The sequence below is a fragment of the Corythoichthys intestinalis genome, unplaced genomic scaffold, assembly GCF_030265065.1.
Source record: "Corythoichthys intestinalis isolate RoL2023-P3 unplaced genomic scaffold, ASM3026506v1 HiC_scaffold_23, whole genome shotgun sequence".
Taxonomy (NCBI): Eukaryota; Metazoa; Chordata; class Actinopteri; order Syngnathiformes; family Syngnathidae; genus Corythoichthys; species Corythoichthys intestinalis.
This window is the reverse complement of record NW_026651592.1, coordinates 11,685,255-11,711,242: the sequence shown is the minus strand read 5'-3', so window position 1 is coordinate 11,711,242 and position 25,988 is coordinate 11,685,255. Positions and strand designations below refer to the sequence as shown.

Genomic DNA, 25,988 nt, shown 5'->3' with positions numbered 1-25,988 from the left:
TTTGATATTTTAACTTATTTTTTATCATGGCGTTTTGCCATCCTGCTTGTCTGACAATGAATGACCTGAAAAAAAAAATTAAAATGGTGTCTGACTGCCAATGTTACCTTTTGTTCTAAAAAAAAAAAAAACAATTTGAGTTACTATTAGGAACAAACAGGAGGTTGACCCGCCTAGCCACAATTGCTAAAATGAGCAAAAGTGACATGTTGCTTGCGGTACGCCAATTAATGGAAATGGTTTTTGTTGTGTTCAATGTAAAGTTGAGAAATTTTGGCAAACAATTTTTCCCTCTATTTCATTTGTACTATACATCAGTGATACACACAGCAACAAACTTTGACAGAGGATGTCATGTATTTTATTGTAAAAAACAAAACAATAGTCAAATTCATTCACATGTGTCAGGGGGATGTGGTAGTTTAGAAGTCGATAGAAATTAAGATAACTGTGACGTTGTCAGCACAGCCCCGTCGAACCGCCTCACTGGCCAACTGTTGACAGGCCGCCTCAAACTGCTCCTCCTTGCCCGTAAACTTACTGTCCTACAACAACATAATGAAAATTTTAGTTTATTCTTCCATTTTTTTCCTAGTTATCATTTTAGGCTCATCTTGATCCTTCACACTAAAACGGCAAACATCTGTTTTCACAGCAATAAATCCTAACTAAAAGTTTCTTTTATTACCTGAAGGACATCAAGGACAAATCTGACAGCCTCAGCTGCTGAAAACACTTTGAACAAGCCGTCACAGGCCAAGATGATGAACCTAAGGTCAAAGTAAAGAAGACACTTTGTTTTTCTCATTTTTTTTGTGTGTGCAGGTGTGACACTGATCTCACCTATCATTGGCTGTCAGCTGACACCTCCTAAGGTCTGGAGTGGAAATGACACCGCAGCGCTTATACTGGCCATCACCGATAGAACGTGACACTTCCAGGACGCCCATTACCCGTCCCTCCCTGTTATAAAGAAAAACAAATACTGAATTTTACGGCTATCAATTAGATTAGGATGCAACTCATACTGCGACTTGTAATATTCTATATTTAAAAATTATATATCTTCTGAAATGGTATATACAGGGGGTCGGCAACCTGTGCTTTGAGAGCCGCAAGCAGCTCTTTAGTACGGCCCTAGTGGCACCCTGGAGCATTTTCAAAAATGTTTGAAAATGGAAAAAGATGGTTGAGGCTTCAGAGAAGTATATTTTTTATTTTGATATGGTTTCTGTAGGGAAACAAGAATGAAACAAACATTCTTAACGTTTTCCAATGCTGTAAAAATGTGTAGAATAAATATTGAATTTCAACAATTCTGTCAACGAAGATTTGCGTTTTAGCCTGCGACACACGTTTCTATCAGTAGGGCGGGATGCCATGCCAGGCAGGTGGCTATTGTAAACAAACCGGCACCCGAGTACCCAGTTGGAAGAGAAAAAGTGTGATTTTATTACTTCTGAAGAACTTAGAGCAGTGTTTTTCAACCAGTGTGCCGTTAGAGATCGTCAAGTTTCCGGTCGTGTGCAAATGAGCGAGGTATTGCTCGTGTCACGTTCAAGAACTGCTTGGATTTCGAGCCATCAGCGACCTTGCTGTCTACGACAATGTGGACCTTAGCATGTTTATTGCACATCATTTGGTTAGACTCCTTATGTGTCTATATACTTTAAAGTGTCCTTTCTATTTCATCCATATGTGACGACCCTCAATCCTCCCCCTGTTTTTTATTCCAACATATTGTTGAGGACAGCAAGGTGACTAAAGGCTAGAAACCCGAGCAATTCTGGAAAGCGACACAAGCAGCTATTCAACAGCGCCATGGTGCCAAGCAAGTTTAAACGTCATCTTCAAACGAAACCCCCGACGCCTCAAAACAAGTCGATGTACTATTTTGTTCGCCTTCCTGAAAACAGAAACAGGCAACTTTTTTTGAGAAAAACTACAAAGGTAAATGAGAAAGCCCTCAAAGCCAGTTGCCTTGTTGCTGAACTTGTTGCTAAATCCAAAAGGTCCCACACTGTGACAGAAACATTAATACTACCTGCATGCAAAGCCACTGTCTGCGAGATGCTAGCCTAACTGCTAAAAAACAAAAATAAATACCGTAAATAAAAACAGAGAAAGACAGAGCTGTTGAAGAATAAGGATATCGACTTTGTGTTCATCTAAACCAGTGCTTCTCAATTATTTTCTGTTACGCCCCCTCCAGGAAGACGTAAACGTTCTGCCCCCCCCCCAACTCTGCTGCCACTGTAAATATACGGTAGTATCATCTGTCTATAAAATTCTTATTATTATAAGTAAACCTCTGCATAACATTGTGTCCTTATTAATATTAAAGAAGAAAAAAAGGTTTTAAAAAAAAAAAGAACACATCCATACTGTAAAAATAGACTCAAGATACATTTTTTTGACCATTTGACACTGAAAAAAAAAAAATCAAATAAAATCAATACATAATCATGAATTCAAATTGACGAGCAACATTAACTTGAGAGGACAGTATGCCAAACTATTAGACTGAAAAAACAAAAAATAATAGAAAAAAAAACAACAGCGTCATTGGACGGAGAGACAGTTTTTATTTTTGCTGTGGGCAGTATCAGCTCCTTTGCTGTGGTGCTTGGTTATTTTGCACTGAGCAAATTGGTATGCCTCCTTATGTGATACTGACAGTTAGGAGTGGGAACCTCAGGGCATCTCACGATACGATACGATTCGCGATACAAGGCTCACGATAACGATTATATCACGATACAGCGATTATCAATATATTGGTCAGAAATTGGATACATGACATTCTACGATACAACTGTTGAAACGATGAGAAAAAAAAAAAATTAAAAATAGAAAAAATACTGTTTAAGTCATTTATTAAACAGTGACACCTTTTCTGTGCAACATTGCTGTAAAATATAAATCTACTGCAAATTGTGCCCCTGCGCATATAGAGGAAACCAACCACGACCACTGATATCACTTGGAGAGATCATGATGAATGGCACCCTTAATTTTCTTTATTTTAAATCTTAAAAAATAAATAAATAAATAAAAAGTGCCGTAGGTGTCAGCAGTTGAGCTTGGAGTGGGGCAATGATAAAATTGGTCTTTTCTTCATATATGACCTTTGGTGCTTGGTTTGAGCACTTCCGCTATCTGCTTCAGCATTTAAGATGTCAGACTTGCTCAGTCACAGTCTTCCTCACCTTAAAAACAACAATACAAAAAATATTAGCTACTTCATAGCGTTTGAGTTGAAATCGATTTTTTTTTGTGTTGGAAGTACTGAATTAAAAAAAATATGAATTGAATGTATAGAAATTAAAAATTCAATAATTACCTATTTTTAATATGTAGGCTACATTAATTATCATGCACATCACTTTATATATCTTGGAACCTATTCAAACCATTTTTATAGCTTATTGTATCAAAATGACAGTAATAACAGTTTGTGTTGTAAACTGGATGGAAATTGGTTCTCAAATAAATCGGAAAATTCATGTGGGCTTGTTCGATATTCATTTTCATCCAGTTTAGGGTTCTGGTTTATTTTATATCATTCAACACCAAATGTCATCAAAATAATACATGTAAATTAAAAAGTCAATTACATTGCAAAACTTTCTTACCTCAAGTGATGAAAGCGAAGCTCACAAACTCCAGTGTCCACTACGTCACCAGCTCCCAGTGAAACTTATTTTTCTTAGACAATTCTTGCATACAGCAAAGTCCTTGTTCACCTTACTTCCTTTCTTGTTGGTGTAAAATCCAAAGTGTGTCCCCATGTGTAATTTGTAGCAATATTTTTCTCATTTTTTCCTCCACCGTTCTCACGGAACTTTTTTATTTTTTTTCAACCCACTTGGGGGCGCTCTTCTTCTCTAGGCGACTTGTGCGCACTTTACCCTCACCGCCACTCCCAAGCGCCCCTAGTGGACCGCCAAGGAATTGCTCAACAAACATTGAGCAGTTTACAGCATCCATACTCCATTGTATGGCCAATATGTTAAATAAAAGTATCGATTCTTGGCGGGAGCATATCGATAACCCATTGAGTTGCAAAATATCGCGATATATCGCTGTATCGAGATATTGTCACACTCTTACTGACAGTGCTCGCTGGTTTACTGAAGTAGCACTGACAAAGCGGGACGATTGTTGGCAATATTTGCCACGTTTTCGCTGGGAAAAAAAAAAAATTCCTGCTGTCCGCCGCGAACATTTTTAGACAAAGTAAACACACTGGTCTTTCCTCGTCTCTCACTGTACTAAAAGTCAAAGCCAAAAGCCAAATGCTACATGCGCTTCATCATATTTCTTTGTCTTAGCTTTTCATATCTCCAGTGCTCTTTGCTGTGTGCTCTTGTTTGGTTCAAAAACACTGCATTTATGCTGAAAATAAGAGCGCCACTGCCACCCACTCAGTGGATGTGCAATTACACATTATTCTACTACGGGGAAAAAGTATGTTCCCCAAGGTCACATGTTCTACCCCCAGCATCGTTCCGCGCCCCCCTTGGGGGGCCCGCCCCACTATTTGAGAAGTACTGATCTAAACAAACTCAAGTTTCACACTGAGTAGGTATGCATATTGAGAAATTATTTTATAATTAAACATACTGTACAGAAAATAATTTTGGAACATTTTGGTTTGTGGTGTGCCGCAAGAGTTTTTCCAATGTAAAAAGGTGCCGTGACTCAAAAAAGGTTGAAAAACACTTAGAGGAGCGCAAAAATAGAAGTAGATTGCATCGCCAAACTCCACTACTGCAGCAGTACAGTACAGTTTTGTTGCAACCCGGGAGATACGGTGGAAAACAGATGGTGAGTGCATGAAGGAGACATTCATCAACATATCAGAACACCGATTTGCAGACATCAAAAACAAAACAGGCTGGAGTTGTATTCGTCCTGACTTATTGACAAGCAATCAGAGAGAGTTTTAAACTACACAAAATAGCTACAAACTGTATATCTGGACCGTCTTAAAATGTCTCTGGAGTCATGTGGAGGAAGATATACGGCCTAGATTTTGGACACCAGTTTTGTCATTAGAAGTAAGTAACAGAAGCTGGGCGCTAATATGGAGAATGGGAAGCCACTGTCTAAGCCAATGGGACTGTCGGTGACCTGAGTATTAGCAAAAACTTTGAGTAAAAGGCTGTGTACATGCTACAGTAGACAGACAGACAGACAGCTTTATACTGTATTCATTGACATACAAGATAGGGGTGCAACGGTTCAGTTAACCCACGGTTCGGTTCGGTTTCGGTTTTGGGATCACGGTTTCGGTTCGGTTTCGGTTTGCATTTTTTTTTTTTTTTTAAACTGCCTTTATTTTGCTTTTTAAAAAATGAAAAAAACAAACACTTAAAATTTAAACATTTTTGACTGTTAAAATGCCTCTTAGCTCGTTGGCAAGTGTAGTGACTGACTACTGAAATACACACACAGTAGTAAAAAAGTTACTTGGCAAAGTAACTGGTGATACCTTTCATGTTTTTTTTTTCATTAAAAAAAAAAAAAAAAAAAAAAAAAAACATAGTAACCTTTGCTATGTTTGGAGGTCATTTAATGTTGTGAATCAACCGATAAAGTTGATAAAATTGCTCCCCTTTTTGCCTTAGTTCCCTTCCGTCTACTTTCGACATGTGAAAATTTTATAACTGTTTCAGCCTTTAAAGATAGACTCAAGTCAAGATTTTGCCGATTTAGGAGTATTTTGGATAAAAAGTTGCTAAGGTTTACTACAACAGAGCCTTTCTGAGAAGTATACTGCTCTAAAATGGCGGCTGTTTACTAACGCTACCGAGTGTCATTTCGCTTGTAGTTTTATATGCATGAGATATCTAGGCGTAGATTGTATGATGTCGGCCACGGTCAGGAAATTGGAGCCACCTAGCCTAGCATCGCGTTTGCTACAGCGTCTCAACACTCTTCCCTCTCCGTGTCTGACTTTTCTCGTGTCATTCAAGTATTAACGAACATTGACTCCTTGCAGAAACGGTGACCAAATCCGAACGGATGAAAAAAAAAAAAAAAAAAAAAACGCAATGCACGAAAAACGTGCAGATTTTGAACGTAACGGACGGCGTACACATTTAAAAACCAGTGCTCACTTGTACAAATTACGACGAGACCGTACAACTTCACAGGTATGAATTATAGTGGACCGTCACAGTTAGTAGCACTCTGTAGCACGGGACGTCCAACTATCAGCGGTCAGGGCGAAAATATGTGCTTTCGTGAAATCATCTTCAATGGCTTTGCGTGCCATTTCTTAAATGTCGGGGATTATGTTGTGGGCGAAATATGTCCGCGAGGGAACAATATAACGCGGGTCAAGCGTTGCAATTAAATTAACGAAGCCCGCATCTTCAACCACGGAATATGGTTGCATGTCTTTTGCAAAGCAAATCCCCACTGCGTGGGTTATTTTCTTGTGTTTTTCTGACCTGATATTGTAAGGCTTTTGGAACGCCTCTTCTATAGACCCGTGTGTTTTCACTGGTGTCATCTTCGGAGTTGTCCTCTGAGAAAACGATGTCTGTTGGTTATGCCGGCTGAAGTGCTGACTGCTGGGTCATGTTAGAAGTCTTGCCGTTAGCATAGGGAACAAGCGCTGAGCAATGCTTGCAAATTGTTTTATGTTTTTTTTCAATATTTTCTCTCCGTCTGCATTGTAGTCCACCGGGAAACCGAAATGTTGCCACACCGCAGATTTGAAAGAAGCCGGTGCTTCCTCCAAATTCGGTCTGTCGACTCCTCCACTCGCCATAACTTTTTTTGTTTTCTTTCTTGTTTCAATTTCACCTCGCTCGTAAGCGAGAGAGGGCGTTACTCGGCTCCTATTACACAGGTGCTTGACAGCGATTGGACATTTACTCGTGGGGCGGGAATTTCTCCACAGCTGCGCTTCACGTCACACACAGGCACAGAGAGTTTGACCAATTCATTCCACAAGCGTTCGGAATAAATTACTTTAATTGCAAAACCAAAAAGGCGCGGTTCATAAAGGCGTATTGAACCGAACAGGGCGAACCGTTCGGTTCGGTTTTGAACCGCGAACCGTTGCACTGCTAATACAAGATGAGAACGAAATTGCATTCGATGAATGAGCATCGCCGAAGAAAAATTACGAAGAACTGCAACATAGTAGCTTGCTAAGCTAAATGTGATAACACTAGCAATGTCGTGGGCAAGGCAGCGATTTGTTTGAACTGCTCTTTTGTTGCTCAACTAAAACTATTGACTATGTTTGAGCTATTTGGCAACAAATGGTGGACAACATACAATATACTCTTCTTAAAATATTTGACTAAGTCTTGTGCGACTTGTCTACGTTTTTTTTTTCCCTTTGCAGTGGGGCAAATAAGTATTTAGTCAACCACCAATTGTGCAAGTTCTCCTACTTGATAAGATTAGAGAGGCCTGTAATTGTCAACATGGGTAAACCTCAACCATGAGAGAGAGAATATGGAACAAAAAAACAGAAAATCTAATTGTTTGATATTTAAACAAGATGTCCCGATCACGTCATTTTCGAAGTATCGGAATCGGCATTGTCGCGTTCAATCTATAAAGGCGCCGTTTTACTAATATATAGAGCTAAACGCAGCGTATAATGAGTAGAGAGAATTTTGACAGCCTCTGGAGCCTTTTTTAATCTGGTTATAGCCTTAAATTCCCTCTCTCAGCAATTAAAATTGACGTGGGAGGCATGCAGACAAGATATATCAATTGGTGACCCTACGCACAGTCATGGTTGCACTTCCCATCATGCATTTGGGTTGAATGGCTACAGTATCATTTACTGAAAGCTCAACAAATACAGTAGATGGCAATATTTAGTCACAATATACAAAGTCACATTTATCCTTTAAGAATTACAAGTCATTCTATCCGTGGATCCCTCTCACAGAAAGAATGTTAATAATGTAAATGCCATCTTGAGGATTTATTGTCATAATAAACAAATATAGTCAAATATACCTGTATATTTTTTCTTAATGCATTGCCAAAATGTATATGATCTGGAAAAATTATCGGGAATGATTGGAATTGAATCGGGAGCAAAAAAAAAAAAGCAATCGGATCGGGAAATATCGGGATCGGCAGATACTCAAACTAAAACGATCGGGATTGGATCGGGAGCAAAAAAACATGATCGGAACAACCCTACATTTTAAAGAATTTATTTCCATCTTAGAGTGGAAAATAAGTATTTGATCACCTAACAAACAACCAAACAAGCAAGATTTCTGGCTGTCAAAGAGGTCTAACTTCTTCTAATGAGGTCTGAAGAGGCTCCACTCGTTACTTGTATTAATGGCACCTGTTTTGCCTCATTATCGGTATAAAAGACACCTGTCCACAAACTCAGTCAGTCACACTCCAAACTCCACTATGGCCAAGACCAAAGAGCTGTCGAAGGACACAAAATTGTAGACCTGCACCAGGCTGGGAAGACTGAATCTGTAATAGGTACATCGCTTGGTGTAAAGAAATCAACTGTGGGAGCAATTATGAGAAAATGGAAGACATACAAGACCACTGACAATCTCCCTCGATCTGAGGCTCCATGCAAGATCTCACCCTGTGGCGTCAAAATGATAAGAACGGTGAGCAAAAATCCCAGAACTACACGGGGGGACCTAGTGAATGACCTACACAGAGCCGGGACGACAGTAACAAAGGCTACGATAAGTAACACAATGCGCCGCCAGGGACTCAAATCCTGCACTGCCAGACGTGTCCCCCTGCTGAAGCTAGTACACGTCCAGGCCAGTCTGCGGTTCGCTAGAGTGAGCATTTGGATGATCCAGAAGAGGACTGGGAGAATGTGTTATGGTCAGATGAAACCAAAATACAACTTTTTGGTAGAAACACAGGTTCTTGGGTTTTAGAGGAGAAAGAATACTGAACTGCATCTGAAGAACACAATACCCACTGTGAAGCATAGCGGTGGAAACATCATGCTTTCGGACTGTTTTTCTGCAAAGAGACTAGGACGACTGATCTGTGGAAAGGAAAGAATAAATGGGGCCATGTATCGAGAGCTTTTGAGTGAAAATCTCTTTCCATCAGCAAGGGCATTGAAGATGAGACGTGGCTGGGTCTTTCAGCATGACAATGATCCCAAACACACAGCCAAGGCAACAAAGATCTTAATTCTCCAGATCTCAACCCCATAGAAAATCTGTGGAGGGAGTTGAAAGTCCGTGTTGCCCAAAACATCACTACTCTAGTGGAGATCTGCATGGAGGAATGGGCCAAAATACCAGCAACAGTGTGTGAAAAGCTTGTGAAGAGTTAAGGCCCAAGTACACCGCATGCGTGATCGTTGCGTTTCCGGTCCGACTCCGGTAAAAAATAGCGCCGGAGTCGATCCGTTCCCATTATATCCTATTGTTCAACGTATACCGGCCGCGTCAGTGCTCCGGCTTGACTGCGAACCACCTCCGGCGTGCCGCATGCCCGCCGGATGGTATAGGCTATTTTCTATTTTTGCCGGACACGCATCCGGCAAAATGGGCGGAGCTGGGCCTGGACGTAACAACCCAGGTGCCTAATCACGCTTTAAACACGAGCGAAGATGGATGATGAGCGCTTCATCATGGAGGTGGAAACCCACAAAATCATTTATGATGCAGCAGATCGTTACTATAAGGACACCATTAAAAGCGAAACTGCAAAGTGTCCTATTATGTGTGTTTTTCTGGCAATGATATCAAACACGACGTGCTAAGCAAAAAAAAAAAAAAAAAAAAAAGAGCATATCTGGAAGTGGTTCCACTGCAGAAATTCTTGTGCCCCCGCGCACAAACAATCTCGGTTTGTATACAGAGTCGAGGGGGAAAAGTACGAAAGAGAAAAAAGAGACGAAAGAGAAAAAAGAGACACCCACAAGTTTCGACCTGGTGGTCTATTCAAGACATTTCTCTTTCTTTCCTACATTTCACTTGACTCTTCATAGAAAAAACAACAGTTTGCGCTGGCCACATGAATCTGCAGTTTTGAGACACCAATTCCAAGTACGCTGTTTTTTATTTCGTGTCGAATATAATTCGCTATCCATTTTATAAATATGACAGATTATTTATCAGTTGTTTATAAAAGCTCTATGAGATGTTATGTGCCATAAATTTTAAATGTGCACAAAGATATAAACGCACCGACACAACCAAGGGCATAATAGCCCCCCTTCCCTCCACACACGGAGCCCTGATCTCAACATGATGCAGTCAATCTGGAATTAAGAGACAGACACAACTAAAATATTGTAGCGTCGCCGGGGCTGTCATCGGTGGGTTAATTTATTTACCAACGCGGGGCTGTCATTGGTGTGCCGGTGCACCAGCGCAACGCTCCGATAGGTGGACTAGATAGCGTCAGTGTAAATACAGTGGGGAGAACAAGTATTTGATACACTGACAATGGGAAAACCCATTGGCAGTGTATCAAATACTTGTTCTCCCCACTGTAGTTGTTGTTTTTGCATTGGTGAGGTGGCGGGAAGTTAATAAAGAAAAAGAGGAAAAAGGCGTTGAAGTTCGTGTGTTGTTTTCGCGGCCAAACTTCCGCTTAGCAAACGTTACATTATCAATATGCAAGGAAAAAAATGTGCTCTCTCTCTGCTTCTCTGATGAGTACATACTACAGACTACGTGTAAGTGTTTGTCGTTGATTTAAATGGCACATTATCGCGCGCGATCACGCGAGAGCTCACGAGGGGACGGAGTTGGCGGACCGCAGCCGTGCAGCAGCCGGTATGATTTGCCTGTTTTTGACGGACTGCGTGACACGCAGGCAACACTGAACCGGACCGGAACCGCAACGATCACGCATGCAGTGTACTTGGGCCTTTACAGAAAACGTTATTGCCAACAAAGGGTACATAACAAAGTATTGAGATGAACTTTTGGTATTAACCAAATACTTATTTTCCGCCATGATTTGCAAATAAATTCTTTAAACATCAAACAATGCGATTTCTTTTTTTTTTTCTCCACATTCTGTCTCTCATGGTTGAGGTTTACCCATGTTGACAATTACAGGCCTCTCTAATATTTTCAAGTAGGAGAACTTGCACAATTAGTGGTTGACTAAATACTTATTTGCCCCACTCTATCTGGCGCATTTTTTTGACTGTTTGACATATTCCACCGCAACATATAGTCCGGAAAATACATTACATCAAAAACAAAGAGTGGATCAAAATAGGTGGAAAAATTACAGATACCTGACTGTTCCTCCTGCCCTTTGGATCCTCATCCTCTCCTCGTAGATGGTGGGATTGTGGTCTCGACTGAGCGCCAACGTGGCCGGCCGCCTACGCTGTCCTTCTGAGGCCTCTCCGTCTACCTCCATGCGACACAGCACAGCCTGCCAAGATGTGACTTTAGTAATCGTTTCAGCATTTATTATGATCCATCCATCCATTATCTTCCGCTTGTTCCGGGGTCGGGTCGCGGGGGCAGCAGCTTTAACAGGGAAGCCCAGACTTCCCTCTCCTCAGCCACTTCAACCAGCTCCTCTGGTGGGATCCCAAGGCGTTCCCAGGCCAGCCGAGAGACATAGTCTCTCCAGCGTGTCCTGGGTCGTCCCCGGGGCCTCCCGCCGGTGGGACATGCCCAGAACATCTCTCCGGGGAGGCGTCCAGGAGGCATCCGAACCAGATGCCCGAGCCACCTCAGCTGGCTCCTCTCAACGCGGAGGAGTAGCGGCTCAACGCCGAGTCTCTCCCTGATGACCAAGCTTCTCACCCTATCTCTGAGGGAGAGCCCGGACACCTTGCGAAGGAAACTCATTTCGGCCGCTTGTATCCGGGATCTTGTTCTTTCGGTCACGACCCAAAGCTCGTGACCATAGGTGAGGGTAGGAACGTAGATCGACTGGTAAATCGAGAGCTTTGCCTTTCGGCTCAGCTCCTTCTTCACCACTACGGACCGGTGCAGAGTCCGCATTACTGCAGACGCCGCACCGATTCGCCTGTCGATCTCCCGCTCCCTCCTACCATCACTCGTGAACAAGACCCCAAGATACTTGAACTCCTCCACTTGGGGCAGGATCTCATCCCCGACCCGGAGAGGGCACTCCACCCTTTTCCGACTGAGGACCATGGTCTCGGATTTGGAGGTGCTGATCTTCATCCTAACCGCTTCACACTCAGCTGCGAACCACTCCAGTGAGAGTTGGAGGTCACGGCTTGATGAAGCCAACAGCACTAAATCATCTGCAAAAAGCAGAGATTCAATGCTGAGGTCACCAAACCGGACCCCCTCAACGCTTCGGCTGCGCCTAGAAATTCTGTCCATAAAAATTATGAACAAAATCGGTGACAAAGGGCAGCCTTGGCGGAGTCCAACCCTCACTGGGAACGAATTCGACTTACTGCCGGCAATGCGGACCAAACTCTGACACCGGTCGTACAGGGACCGAACAGCCCTTACCAAGGGGCTCGGTACCCCGTACTCACCCCCCACAGGACTCCCTGAGGCACACGGTCAAATGCCTTCTCCAGATCCACAAAACACATGTAGACTGATCGGGCGAACTCCCATGCACCCTCGAGGACCCTGCCGAGGGTGTAGAGCTGGTCCACTGTTCCACGGCCGGGACGAAAACCACACTGCTCCTCCTGAATCCGAGATTCGACTTCTCGGCGGACTCTCCTCTCCAGCACCCCTGAATAGACTTTTCCAGGGAGGCTGAGGAGTGTGATCCTCTATAATTGGAACACACCCTCCGGTCCCCCTTCTTAAAAAGGGGGACCACCACCCCGGTCTGCCAATCCAGAGGCACTGTCCCCGATGTCCACGCGATGTTGTAGAGACGTGTCAGCCACGACACCACTACAACATCCAGAGCCTTCAGGAACTCCGGGCGGATCTCATCTACCCCCGGAGCCTTGCCACCGAGGAGCTTTCCAACCGCCTCAGTGACTTCAACCCCAGAGATCGAAGAACCCACCACGGAGTCCCCCAGACTCTGCTTCCTCAAAGGAAGGCGTGCATTTATTATGATGTAGGCTATAAATGAGGATTGAATTAGTTATCGCACACATTGGTTGTCATACTTTATAGAACTTGGCCACGAGATGTCATTATTAAAATGATCAGAACTGCGGGAAAAAAAAAAAAAAAAAATCTACATTGTCTTTACTGTTCTGTCATCACTTTGAGGTTAAAGGACATCAATTTTATTAGGATCAATTCACGTTCACGATATCAAAGTGCACAGCCATTCCCCCCCCCCCCAAAAACGTACAATTCCGCCAAAATTTGACAAAAAGTTTATGTACCGTATTGGCCCGAATAAGATGACCCCCTCTTTTTCAAGACTCAAGTTTGAAAAAAGACTTTTTGAACACCAAATAAATTCTTATACAGAAAATAATTACAGTATATCTGAAACAAATAATTATAACAATATATTTGAGAGAAAAAAGCATGTTATTTTGCCTCATTCAAATCTTAATATCTGAACATTTAAATATGTAAACTAAAGTGCAATCACATTCGTAAATGAATGGCTTCTGGTTTTTGAAATGTAAATAAACCAATCTATTGTGGTATACCAAGAAAATGGCATTAACTGCATTAACTATCAAAGTGAAGTCTAACTGTAGTCTTGAAACAAATCTGAATGAGGAAAAACATTGCAATAAAATATTGCGAACTGGTTAAACTAGTAGCGGAAATCTGTCATGACAGAACATCGCTTCAATGATATCTGGCGCCATCTAGCGTCGTGAATGGGGGGAGTAGCTGACATCTGTCATAACAGAACATGGCTTCAATGATATCTGGCGTCATCTAGCGTCGTGAATGGGTATAATGTCTAGACCGCGAATAAAAGTCGACCCCCTCGTTTTCAATCTTATTTCAATGCAAAAAACACCATCTTATATTCGGGCCAATACGGTATTTTCAATGGCCCCAGTTATTTCCAATGCGTCATTAAACTCTAATGAAAACGGCAATTTGATTGGAAGTCCGACCTGCAAAAAATATTCATTGGTTGTCATTATGAACAACCTTCTCAAATTGCCCCAAACCCATCAGAAATTGACCCAAAATCAACAGAAAGTAACCTGTAAGCCAGCCAGAGTGGTCTCCTGGACCATCTGCGTCCGCATTAAGGGAAGTGATGAGGGGATACACCACCGCTACACCTCCCTACCGGCACGGCACACAGCGGGAACCCCACGTCCCATCAGGCCCAGGGCAGGACAAGATCCCCACCTGGAGGGGGCGATATCCCACCAGCCTAAAGGTGTGGGACCCACCCACCGCCCTATTACTATGACACCTATAGCTCCGACCACCCCCGCCACAAACAACCCCCAGCACCCCCCACCCCTATCCTCAACAGGCAGAGAGAAGAAACACCCCCCCTAGCAGGGGACGACTAGCTCCACCCCAGATCCAATGGACCCGGGAGGACGGCAGCTGCAAGCCCGGAGATGCGGGCAGAGGACCGGAGACAGACCCAGGATAAATCTCCAAGAATCAAAAAAGTATAACAAACATTGTGTCAACCAACCCCGTAAAGCACAGTAGATACCTTGCTGTCTCCCAGGTTGGTCACATAAACCGTGTTGTCCAGCACTAACACGCATGTTGCTGTGGAGCCGTCTTTCCATGCTGGCTTCCTGTTTCACAAAGACGAATTGACAAACAAATGCACCAATACAAAAAATGTTTTAAAATGACAAGAACATTAAAGGATCCATGGAATGCAGTCCTTTGGAACTGAGCTTAACGGCGAATCTTACTGGCTGGACGCTTTTTTGAGAAAGTCTTCATCCGTCTGGCGGAAAGTGTCCAAAAGGCATTTCTTTATTAACTTGTCCAGGTTCTCATTTTCACCTAGAAAAGACATTTATTTCGAAAATGTAAATTTTACATGATTTTTGCCCATTTGTTCACATACAAATGTTCTATTTTAAAGGTTGTGAACATAAATGACAACAAACGTAAGTTTCTTTCAAGTTGACTTTTCACAGTGTTCCAATATTTTTCGAGTGTTACATGTATAAGACAGATTAAAAATAAGTGTGTGACCTGGTTAAAGTTTTTTATCTACATGATTTAATTGCAAATCACTCGCGAATTGAGCAGATTTAAAATCGTGTTATTGTTATGCGTTTGTGTCTTTTAAATCTTTTGCAAGAAAAATAATACTTTTTCCTCACCTTGAGGAAAGTTCTTTGCTAGAATGTGGTGAAAATGCTCAGCCGCGAAGCGAGAGGCTCGATCGCCGCCATGACCGTCAAAAACAGCAAAATATGACACCCTTGATCTTCAGGAACATCATAAAATATTCACAAATATCAACATCAGACAGAATATTAAATTACACCTCAGTGTGTAGATGTATATTACATTTGTGCAGGTAGCGTTGACAGACAATCACTCATGTCAGGAAGTAAAACATGAGCATCCTGCATTTCTTCACGCTCACCGCGCCTCGCGGCTACGTAACCTCGCAGCACAGGGAGGGCTAATGTCACAACAAGGAACACAAGTGCACACATATACAGACATAAAGGCACAAAAAAACACCACACACACAGATGAAAACACACAACAAAAACGCAGAGTTAGACGAGTTGCTTTACGGAGGCCAAGCATCATCAGACATGTTGGCAGAGGCGAAAACCTTCTCTACAAACTTTCTTGCTCTCCTCTTCTTCTTTTGTGGATGTGACACGTTCTTCTTCCTCTCGTTTTCGCTTGACGTGGTTCTCATCGTTGTCCACATCTTTGGCGGATCGCGGCGAGATGGCAGCCGTGGCAGGACCTGATAACACACAAATAAAGCAGTAGTGTAATCAAAGTTCTTGAAACCAGGGACAATAATTCATTTTTTTAATGCAACAAACAAAAGTGATTCCTGTGTGCTTTACACGCAAAATACAAACAGATTGTCTTAGTGTGGCTCACCAACCCCACTCACCCAATTCGTGGGCGGGGGGTGGGGGTGGGGGGGGTGGATGGTGTCACGCCAGCAAGTGAAAGCCGGGCCAATGATTATTCCGTACATCCTGGTAGCCGCCCTTTCTTTTTGTCTTTGTTGCTCTGCCATATTTGCAGAATTTAAGTGATAGCGTTAGCATAGATTTCTGTCTTTATAATAAATGGGGAAGTGACGTATGCCGTATAGACCCTACTCACATGACGTCACAACCAAGCCTCCACGCCATATTGTCCGTCAGCTCGTCGTGGTTACACATTACCGCTACGTAAATTCCTCCTATTATGGCGTGTTTTTCTGCTCGTTAACATTAACAATCAAAATGGTGAAGGCGTGTGTGGCGGTTGGTTGCAGTAACAGAGAAGATAGACGGAGAGACTTGAAGTTCTACCGTATTCCGAGAGACCCGGAGAGGAGAGCGAGATGGACTGCTGCAATTCGACGAGAAAACTGGGCACCAAATGATCACCACAGACTATTTAGTAGTCATTTTATACCTGGTAAGATGCATTTAATATATATTTAGAGGGTTTTGGGCTGACAACCACAATTAAGATCATTGCGAGGCTAATCACCGACAACATTCAGTTTCAAATTCAAGATGCTTATTTCTTCCATCATCATTACATTTTGAATAATATTTAGCTGGTACCAAGTGAAAGAAGCTGGCCTCGTCTACGGATCATCAGTTAAACAGGGATGTCCAAACTTTTTGCAAAGGGGGCCAGATTTGGTGTGGTAAAAATGTGGGGGGCTACCTTGGCTGATTGATTGATTTTTACGTAGAACAATATATTTAAACAATTTTTAGCAAGCCCTTCTGTGTGTCACATTTGCTTTATTATTATTTTTTTTAATTCATAATTTCAACAATCTCGCCCTTGTGGCGTTCTCTTTCGACATTCGGGCTCTTGCGAAATACTGCTGCTGTGAAATTAAACTAGCTTCAAGTTGCTATAATTTCTCGCTGCGTATCTTCCTTGTAATGTTGTCGTACATGTCAGCATGTCTTTGAAAACAGCGACTGTCTCTTTGCAAATGAGGCAGACACAGTTGTTGCGTATTGTATTGAAGAAATAGTCCAATATCCACCTATCCTTGAAGCGTCGGCCATCGCAGTCAACCTTTTTTTTTTTTATTGACTGTCGCCATTTTAGAAAATTGAAAGTAAAGGGTCACACGGGGTAATGTTGCTTAGAGTGCTGCTCTTAAAGTTTTTCAAACTTTCGTGAGAATAGGCAGAGTTTCTGCGGACAAGATAGTTGTAGATATGAGGGTAGCAGATGTCAGGCAGAGACCGCGAAGACAGCGGGTCGAAAAATATCGATTTAGGCATCAAATATGGATCTGGCAAATAGATAAACTGAAGCTTTTCCACATAACGCCTTTTATGCAACGCATCCAATGAGTTTACAGCGTCTGAAAGCACCTTCCATGAATTGCACTATAAATTGCACGACAAATTGAAACCATTGAGAATACGGATAAACAATGACGGACAATATGGTGGCCGATTACAGCGACACGTCATTGTGTGACGTTGGTGAGTGGGGTCTATAGCAGTCACAACATTTGTAATTTTTTTATGTGACAGGGTTCCTGCCACCCTCCTCAACGTTAATTAGTGCTGGTGAAAGCGATACAGACCCCCTCAAGATATAAAAGAGGTTTCGTTCAACTAGTTGTCAGTCGACATATCATAACAAATGTTATGAAAATATAATATAATAATATTATTAATATATAAGTTACCTAGTGTTGCTTTAAGGACTGTGCCTGCATACGTTTTGACTCATGGGGTATTTTTCAATTATCCATTTATTTCTAAATGCTCTCATCAATGAAGATGAAAGAAAAACATTTTAAAAAGTGCCCTGAATAATATCATTTCGCATTAAAAAAAAAAAAATGATGAGGGTGAAAACAGGAATGTGTACACCCATTAAACACTCTGAAGTTTAGAGTCTAAAAGTCTAAACATCCTCAAAGACAGCTCACATCCTGGTTTCCAGCTGTTTGAACTGCTCCCCTTTGGGAGACGCTATAGGTCAGTTGTTGTTAACCTTCTAACCCCACAAGTCTCACATGTGGATTCACCGAACCCTTCGGAAGTAGATAATAAAGTTATTTTTGTCAAATTCAAAACCAATATATCCAAGCTAGCAATCTAATAATTTAGCAAATTCCCATTCAAAAATTTTCTCATTTTGACCGCATGTTTTATAAACAGGTCAAAATTTGAGACCACGCTGCCCTTGGTTTGTTATATTCCCTCATACCAAGTGTGAGTTGACTTTACTCCTCCCACAAGAGAGAGGACTAATAGTAAAAGAAATCGATTAAGCCTGTAAATTGCGAGCAAACCAGTCCAAAGTCTGGTCTAAAAAGTCACTTTTCCTAGATTTAATTGGTGTACGAAAATAGGGCTCTGGATTTCTTTACCTTTGCCGAACCCCTTAGACTTACTCACCGAACCCCTGGAGTTCGATCAAACCCAGGTTAAGAACCACTGCTATAGGTGTTTAAAATCAAGAACAAACAGGGGAACAGTTTCTTTGCTAAATTTATCTCTACCCTTAATAGCCATATGTAACAAACGTCACTCAATGTCCAATATTCATTTACATGCAATATTCTATGTGCGATACTTAATCACGTGCAATATTCAGTGCCTTCACGGTCAAACTGCTGCTACTTCACTTCGATTATTTGCACTGCCTGAACATAAGAATATATCATACACATTTTATATTTATTTAGATTTTATACTTTTAAACTTGCAAGTCACTTTTGAGATTTTAACTTATCCTGCACTGTAAAGGGAGATGCTCCACAATGTCATTGGACAACTGTAAAGTGATAATAAAGGGCTAATCTATTCTATTCTTACTACATTGAAATTACATTATCAAGTCGGGCTGCAGCTATTGATTATTTTAGTAGTAGATAGTCGATTAATCGATGAACTGTATAGTTAGAATAATTGAATAATCGGATAAGGAACATGAAAAAATAAAATACCTGAGCTGAGCCTCCAACGGTATGTATAAAATAGGATCTATGTACAACAAAAGAACAATTGGCTAACTTACATAGCAAAAGTTTGCTAGCTTAAATGCTATAAAACGTTAATTTTATTTTATGCAATGCTCTTAAAAAATGGTTTAGACACATATTCCCCCCCAATAAACGGCTAAATATATCTATAAATTACGAATGCATTAAAAAAAAAAAAAAAAAAAAACATTAGCTCAAACAAAAACTTATGTTGGTCTTAACATGAAGCAGCTGGATTCAGCCATTTGAAATGAGGCAGTCTAGAGCGCAGTGTAGCCATTCAAGTCAATAAAACTAAATTCAAACACTTTCAAAATAAACCATTACATCGCTACTTTAATTAAACGAATACTCGAAGCAGCAAATTTTAGTTCGAATCTTTTTTTTTCTAATCGAATACTCGAGTTAATCGATTAATCGTTGCAGCACTCTTATCAAGTATTAACTATGTTTCTATGCCTCCACCATAATCATGAAACAACAGTCAGTGACGTTACGACAACCAGATTTAATGGAGCTTATGCCGGGGTCCTTGTCTAGGTTTACTCGTGAAAACGCCATTACTCACCGGTCTGAATGGGCTCTGGTAAGTCGTCAAATAGATCCATTCTTCTCTGGAGCTAGCCACCGATCCTAGCCCAGTTTAATTTGGATCTGATAACGTTGCCTCCGCAATGGCAAAAACGATTCACATAAAGATGGGATTATAAAATATAATTCACTACCCGACAGCAATTTTATGGGCGTACTGATTAGTTTTTAATTAGTTTTTAAGGCTCCAACTTGAAGTTCAGCTACGTTGCTCGCTTACGGCAGAATCTTCTTCGTTGTAATTTTAAAGCATTGTTACAAATGAACTGGCATTTTAGCGCCTCACAACGCATGAGCTGTTAATTGCAAGTAATTTCTGATTGGTAGGTACACCGTCAAGTTAAATAAAAATGAAATAGAAAAAAAAACTATTATTTAACATTAAAATGCGTTTGATGCACTTCTTTTGTTTTGTAGTCTGGCGTGTTTCGAATCATTTCCTCGCGACAGGTGGATTTGCTAAACTTTTCCCAGAATGCAGTTCGGAATTGGCTCTAGAAAAATATTGTCAAATTTGTATTTCGACGGTGATTTCTTTTAACAAACATGTATTTTGACATTTAATCGTGAATGAAATACAGTTTATAATTTATTATTGTATTTACTGAAACGAATATATTACAGTAATGTAGTTGCAATTTAACATTTACTAAGAACTACATTTCCCATGATGGCTATCGGTGAAGTGAAACAGCAATGGTGCCACACATCACCCGCCGCCTATGTTGACTTGAAACGCGTTTTTGAGCAAAGTGTTTCCAGCCATGCACCGTTTAATCGTCCTTGCTGTATTTTTGGGAAATTGTGTAACTACCTCCAACACAAAATGTGAGTTAATTCAAACTTTTAACTCAGCTGATATCTAAAATTTTATCCGTGCAAGTAGTCATTTTTTACTAGCTAACGTTCATACACACTAAACTACCAAAATCATGTGGCCCCTTGTTGAATTTTGGTTAAATTTAACTCCAGCTCTGCCTTGAATGGCCGAAACAAAAGCATATCTGATGTGAGAGACAGTTTTTTTTTAGTTATTAAATCCTTGTAAATGGTTACTCGTACGTCAAGCAAATGAATTAGCGGCTCCTTAGTTTGTTATCACCGTATATTAAACCCAATGAATGCTTACTGTTTTAAAGGAAATGATACTGAATTTGTTTCATCAATATTTCTGGATTCTGGGTTCCCAACCTATCAGTAGTAAAATTACAGCAACAAATCTTTTGATGATTAAGTTCTCTCCACTTGATTCCTCGCATTGCTATTTTTTTTTTTTAAATAGTACAAAACTACGTAATAATCTCACTTGTGTGAACATTTTCTTCACATTTTCAAAGACAAACACTTGCTACAGTGCTGGCCAAAATTATTGGCATCCCTGCAGTACTGTCAGATAATGCTCAATTCTCCCAGAAAATGTTTGCAATTACAAATGCTTTGCTGGTAATATCTTCATTTATTTTGCTTGCAATGAAAAAACACAAAAGAGATTTTTTTTTTTTTTTTTTTTTAATCGTTATCATTTTACACAAAACTCCAAAAATGGGGCGGACAAAAGTATAGGCACCCTCAGCCTAATACATGGACAAAATAACTGCAAACAACCGCTTCTGGTATCCATCAATGAGTTTCTTACATTGCTCTGATAGAATTTTAGACTATTCTTCTTTGGCCAACTGCTCCAGGTCTCTAAGGTTTGAAGGGTGCGTTCTCCAAACTGCTATTATCAGATCTCTCCATAGGTGTTCTACAGGATTCAGGTCTGGACTCACTTTAGAAGTCTCCAGTGCTTTCTCTCAAATTATTTTCAAGTACTGTAGTTTTTGAAATGTGTTTTGGGTCATTGTCCTGCTGGAAGACCCATGACCTCTGAGGAAGACCCAGCTTTCTCACACTGGGCCCTACATTATGCTGCAAAATGTATGCCATGCACACGGTCAAGCAATCCAGTGCTAGAGGTAGCAAAGCAACCCCAAAATATCAGGGAACTTCCGCCATATTTGACTGTGGGGACCGTGTTCTTTTATTTGAAGGCCTCGTTTTTTTTCCTGTAAACTCTATTTTGATGTCTTTTCCCAAAAAGCTCTACTTTTGTCTCATCTGAACAGAGCGTTTTTGGCTTTCAAGGTAAGTTTTGGCAAACTTCAGTCTGGCTTTTTTATGTCTCTTGGTCAGAAGTGAGGTCTTCCCGGGTATCCCATAGAGTCCCTTTTCATTCAGACGACTACGGATAGTACGGGTTGACACTGTTGTACCCTCTGATCTCAGGACAGCTTGAACTTGTTTGGATGTTAGTCGAGGTTCTTTATCCACCATCAGCACAATCTTTCGTTGAAATCTTTCGTCAATTTTTGTTTTCCGTCCACATCTAGGGAGGTTAGCCACAGTGCAGTGGGCTTTACACTTATTGATGACACTGCGCACGGTAGACACAGGAACATTCAGGTCTTTGGAGATGGATTTGTAGCCTTAAAATTGCCCATGCTTCCTCACAATTTTACTTCTCAATTCCTCAGACAGTTCTTTGGTCTTCTGTCTTTTCTCCATGCTCAATGTGGTACATACAAGGACACAGGACAGAGGTTGAGTCAACTTTAATCCATTTTAACTTGCTGCAAGTGTGATTGAGTTATTGCCACCGTATGTTATGTGCCACAGGTAAGTAACAGGTGCTGGTAAATACACAAATTAAAGAAGCATCACATGATTTTTCAAAGGCTGCCAATACTTTTGTCCGGCCCATTTTTGGAGTTTTGTGTAAAATGATAATGATTATATTTTTTTCCATTCTCTTTTGTGTTTTTTTTCATTGCAAGCAAAATAAATGAAGATATCACAACCAAAGCCTTTCTAATTGCAAACATTTTCTGGGGGATATTGAGCATTATCTGACAGAATTGCAGGGGTGCCAATACTTTTGGCCAGCACTGTATCAGCTCTTGTGCTTTCAATTGGTGCTATTCATGCATTGGTTGTGATGTTTTGGGGTTATTGTTTTTTTTTTTTCTTCTCTCTAGTGTTGCACTCTTCCCACAGTGCCTATGAGGAATATGTCACGTACATATGGCACAACAGGCTCTACTTATACATTGCTGGTGCGCTCGCCTTTGCATTCTGGGTCTTGCTCAAGATGTTTCTCAAGAAGGTATATACATTGGCATGTGCATTCAAAATTAGAAATATATTTGTGTCACTGGTCTTACAGTTTTAGACTAATGAAAGGACACATTGTTTGTATCTTCTATTCTTAGAAAAGCTTCCTAAAGGATGTCAGTTCCAGAATCCTGGAAGTCGAGAAGGAAGATGAGCACTGTGATAAACATGCTGAAGTTCATGTGTCAGGAGTAAAAATCTTCTTTGGTTCGCAGACTGGAACGGCTAAAGTATGACCTTTGTTTAACGCAATGGATGGGAATAGATGTCCAGTCTACTGATGACTTTTGTTGTTGTCGTTGTTGTTTGTTTTAATCGCACAGGGTTTTGCGAAGGAGCTGTCGGCAGATGTGAGGAGTTTGGACATTATGGCTGAGGTGATCGACATGAAGGAGTATGATCCAGACGATAGGCTGGCTGATGAGGTAAGACCGAGTTTTATATTTTTTGGGCAGAGGTCCGATTTGAAAGAGTGTCGGTGTTGGGCCGATGCGTTCCTCTGATGCCTTCCTCTCCAGTGTGAACATCTGGCTACCTGTACATATCACAAATGCCTCAGGTGCAAAAAAAAATTCAAGAAATTGTGTCACAGGCATGAAAATCTCCCACCTTTCGGCAAAATTCGCCGTTTTGAAGTAAAAAATGATGACCTACGTGAATCGTGTAGATCCGAGGAGAAAAAGAAAGGGGTGGGGGGGTGTAGGCATGTGCCGGTTACCTTCACGGTTTACCGTGCTATGAAAATGTCGCGGTTACAAAACCACTAAAATTTTCCGTCATACAGTAGTACGTATTCGTTATTTTTCATGTGTCAAAAACGCAGCCAGAAGTGGCTTGGCGCGCCAGCGCTTACCCCTTCTCCTGTTTGATGCTGCGTGTGTCAGTCATGCTATTCCAGCAAACCCAAAAACAAACACTCCAAACACAAGGCGTACTTTTCTTCAATTTATTGATCTCTCAAATCGTGGTAACTGAAATATACCAAATGAATACAGTACAATCGTATTTTTCCACGTGTGAGTAGCTTCCACAGTTTAACTACATGAAAAAGTTCGCCAAAAACAAAGCACACATTTTCCTTTCAAATTCAATACACAAAGTTACTAAAAACTTACAAAGACGAATGATAGGCAAGGCTTAGCTAGGAGAGCAACTTCATTGAAGTTAATCACAGCCGCTGAGAGGGAAACAAGTTTGAATGCAGGGGAGGAAAAAAGAGAGCGTCCAAGATTGCTAATTGCGACAGATGATCTTGTCCTAAACATAAATTCACGTTCGCTGGACGAGGGGAGGTCTCACTCCCAATTTTTTTTTTTAGATGAATGCATTTGCCAGCATGTTGAATTTGGTGAGTAATGGTTTCAGTCGTTTTTATATTTTGCGGTATGACAAAGTTACTGCCGTTCGTTGTAGCTTGCGTTGAACACTGCCAGAGCTAGCCAAATCTAAGGTGAAAAAAATAGCTCCCGTTAAGTTAGCGTCAAGCTTGTGTATTTAACTGTAATATAAAAGCAGTGTTGTCAGTAACGCATTATGTGAGTAATGCGTAACTGTAATCTGATTACTTTCTTTCAGTAAAGAGCAATCTAACGCGTTCATTTTTCTAAATCAGTAATTTGATTAAAGTTAATTTCCTTGATGCCTGTGCGTTACTATTTTGTTATTGCCCCATAATGTATGTAGAATGAAGAATACTGTAGTCATGGGAGTGACATCACATGTCACATTTTCTAATCAAGGATGGGAAAAAAAACGGGTCACGTGTATAACCATGATGCGTGAGCCGTGAGCGCTGGGAGTTTGCGGCCAAAACAACATAGCCTTGCTACGTCGCCAGGATGCAATGAAATAGGCAGGAGATATACTACAAACGGCTGCATTTGCACACTGGAAACACAGCCATTACGTCACATTTTTGTCCAGTAAAGATCACAAAAATATCTCCGTTCGCTGCGAACTTTGCGCTGGCTCAAAAAGACTGTTGACCGCTAAAAGCATCCAATTCAAGCACCACTTGGAATTACAGCACAACAGGTAACAAGACAGCCACGACTTTTTCATATTGCTCGTGCTCAATCCTCGGTTCAAGCTCAGTTGTTGTTGAAAGTTTTGAAAGCTTAGGTTTAAAGAAATTCTAAATATCCATCTTGCCTCCTCAGCTGTAGTTTTGGCTAAGCAAAGCAAACGGCTGTCTCTAAGGTGCTATTGTCACATGATCTGTTCGAAAAATAATGTGGACCCATTATGAAATACTTTGAAGGATTCTTGTTCATTTCATTCATTTTTGTTGTTTGTTTTATTGCTCTAAAACTTTTATAGACAACATTTTAATGGCCATATTCAATGGTCTTTATTTTAAAGGGGAAGTTTTCTACAATTTTTTACATTAGGCTTAATCTTTGAGTTAGCCAGGGTTTAATTAGTCGTTGGAGTTGATTTGAACAAATTCTGTGCAGTTTGCCAGTTATTTGTTAGTTTCAGGGCTCCTGAGTGGCTAAGCCAGCGCTAATCAATGGTGGTTGAAATCAACTCCTTCAACTAATTAAACCTCCGCTAACTCCAATATTAAGCCTTATGTGAAAAATTAAAATGGTCAAATTCGCCTCATGTAGGACGTTTCGCTGACGGAAGACATTTTGGCAGAACGCCGGAACATATTTCCTCCACACCCTTCTCACCTTTTTAACCCCTGACCCATTTTCATGCCTGGTGTCAGCAGTTCATTAAAGCTGGATTAAGAAAGGAGTATGTTTTTTTTTTTTTGTTAGCTTTTTTTATGCTTTCTTCAATGTGAACATAGTAGGGCTGCAGCTATCGAATATTTTAGTAATCGAGTATTCGACTGAAAATTCCATCGATTAATCGAGTAATCGGATAAAACATATATATTTTTCAGTGAAGAGCAATTATAAATATACATGAGAAAACAAGACATCTGATCTAATATTGAACCATTTTCAGTAAATCAATGTCTTTATTTTCTATGTATATTGTTGAAAACAGCAAACAATTGCATCTCGGATTTAACTAGAATTTTAAAAAAAAAGACTAATTCACTGCTTTCAATCAAAAAACTTTTAGATCTTATATAAGGAAAAAAATATATACATATTTCTTAGCTAAAAATGCCATTACCCTTGATAACACACATCACTTAAAAGGTTAGGTGTTTTTCCCAGGTGTTTCAATTGAATTTATTT

The 25,988-nt window shown here is 40.8% G+C and overlaps 2 protein-coding genes across 2 annotated transcripts in view; one reads left to right on the top strand and one right to left on the bottom strand.

The window, feature by feature from the left end:
• Positions 1-287: 287 nt before the first annotated feature.
• LOC130911182 (integrin-linked kinase-associated serine/threonine phosphatase 2C-like) lies at positions 288-19,861 on the bottom strand. Its single transcript, XM_057828977.1, has 10 exons — positions 19,613-19,861; positions 15,673-15,813; positions 15,396-15,513; positions 15,206-15,312; positions 14,786-14,879; positions 14,575-14,662; positions 11,249-11,391; positions 844-963; positions 689-770; positions 288-545 (listed from the first exon to the last, which is right to left on the bottom strand). Exons 1-10 carry the CDS (start codon positions 19,650-19,652, stop codon positions 423-425), a joined length of 1,056 nt encoding a protein of 351 aa, XP_057684960.1. The 5' UTR covers positions 19,653-19,861; the 3' UTR covers positions 288-422.
• Positions 19,862-20,316: 455 nt separating this feature from the next.
• LOC130911205 (S-adenosyl-L-methionine-dependent tRNA 4-demethylwyosine synthase TYW1-like) overlaps positions 20,317-25,988 on the top strand; it is a 112,793-nt gene continuing 107,121 nt past the window's right edge. Inside the window, exons 1-4 of the mRNA XM_057829014.1 lie at positions 20,317-20,463; positions 22,653-22,780; positions 22,887-23,018; positions 23,112-23,213. Coding sequence (XP_057684997.1) covers positions 20,400-20,463; positions 22,653-22,780; positions 22,887-23,018; positions 23,112-23,213 — 426 coding nt within the window. The 5' untranslated portion in view covers positions 20,317-20,399. The remainder of the gene's footprint in view (positions 20,464-22,652; positions 22,781-22,886; positions 23,019-23,111; positions 23,214-25,988) is intronic.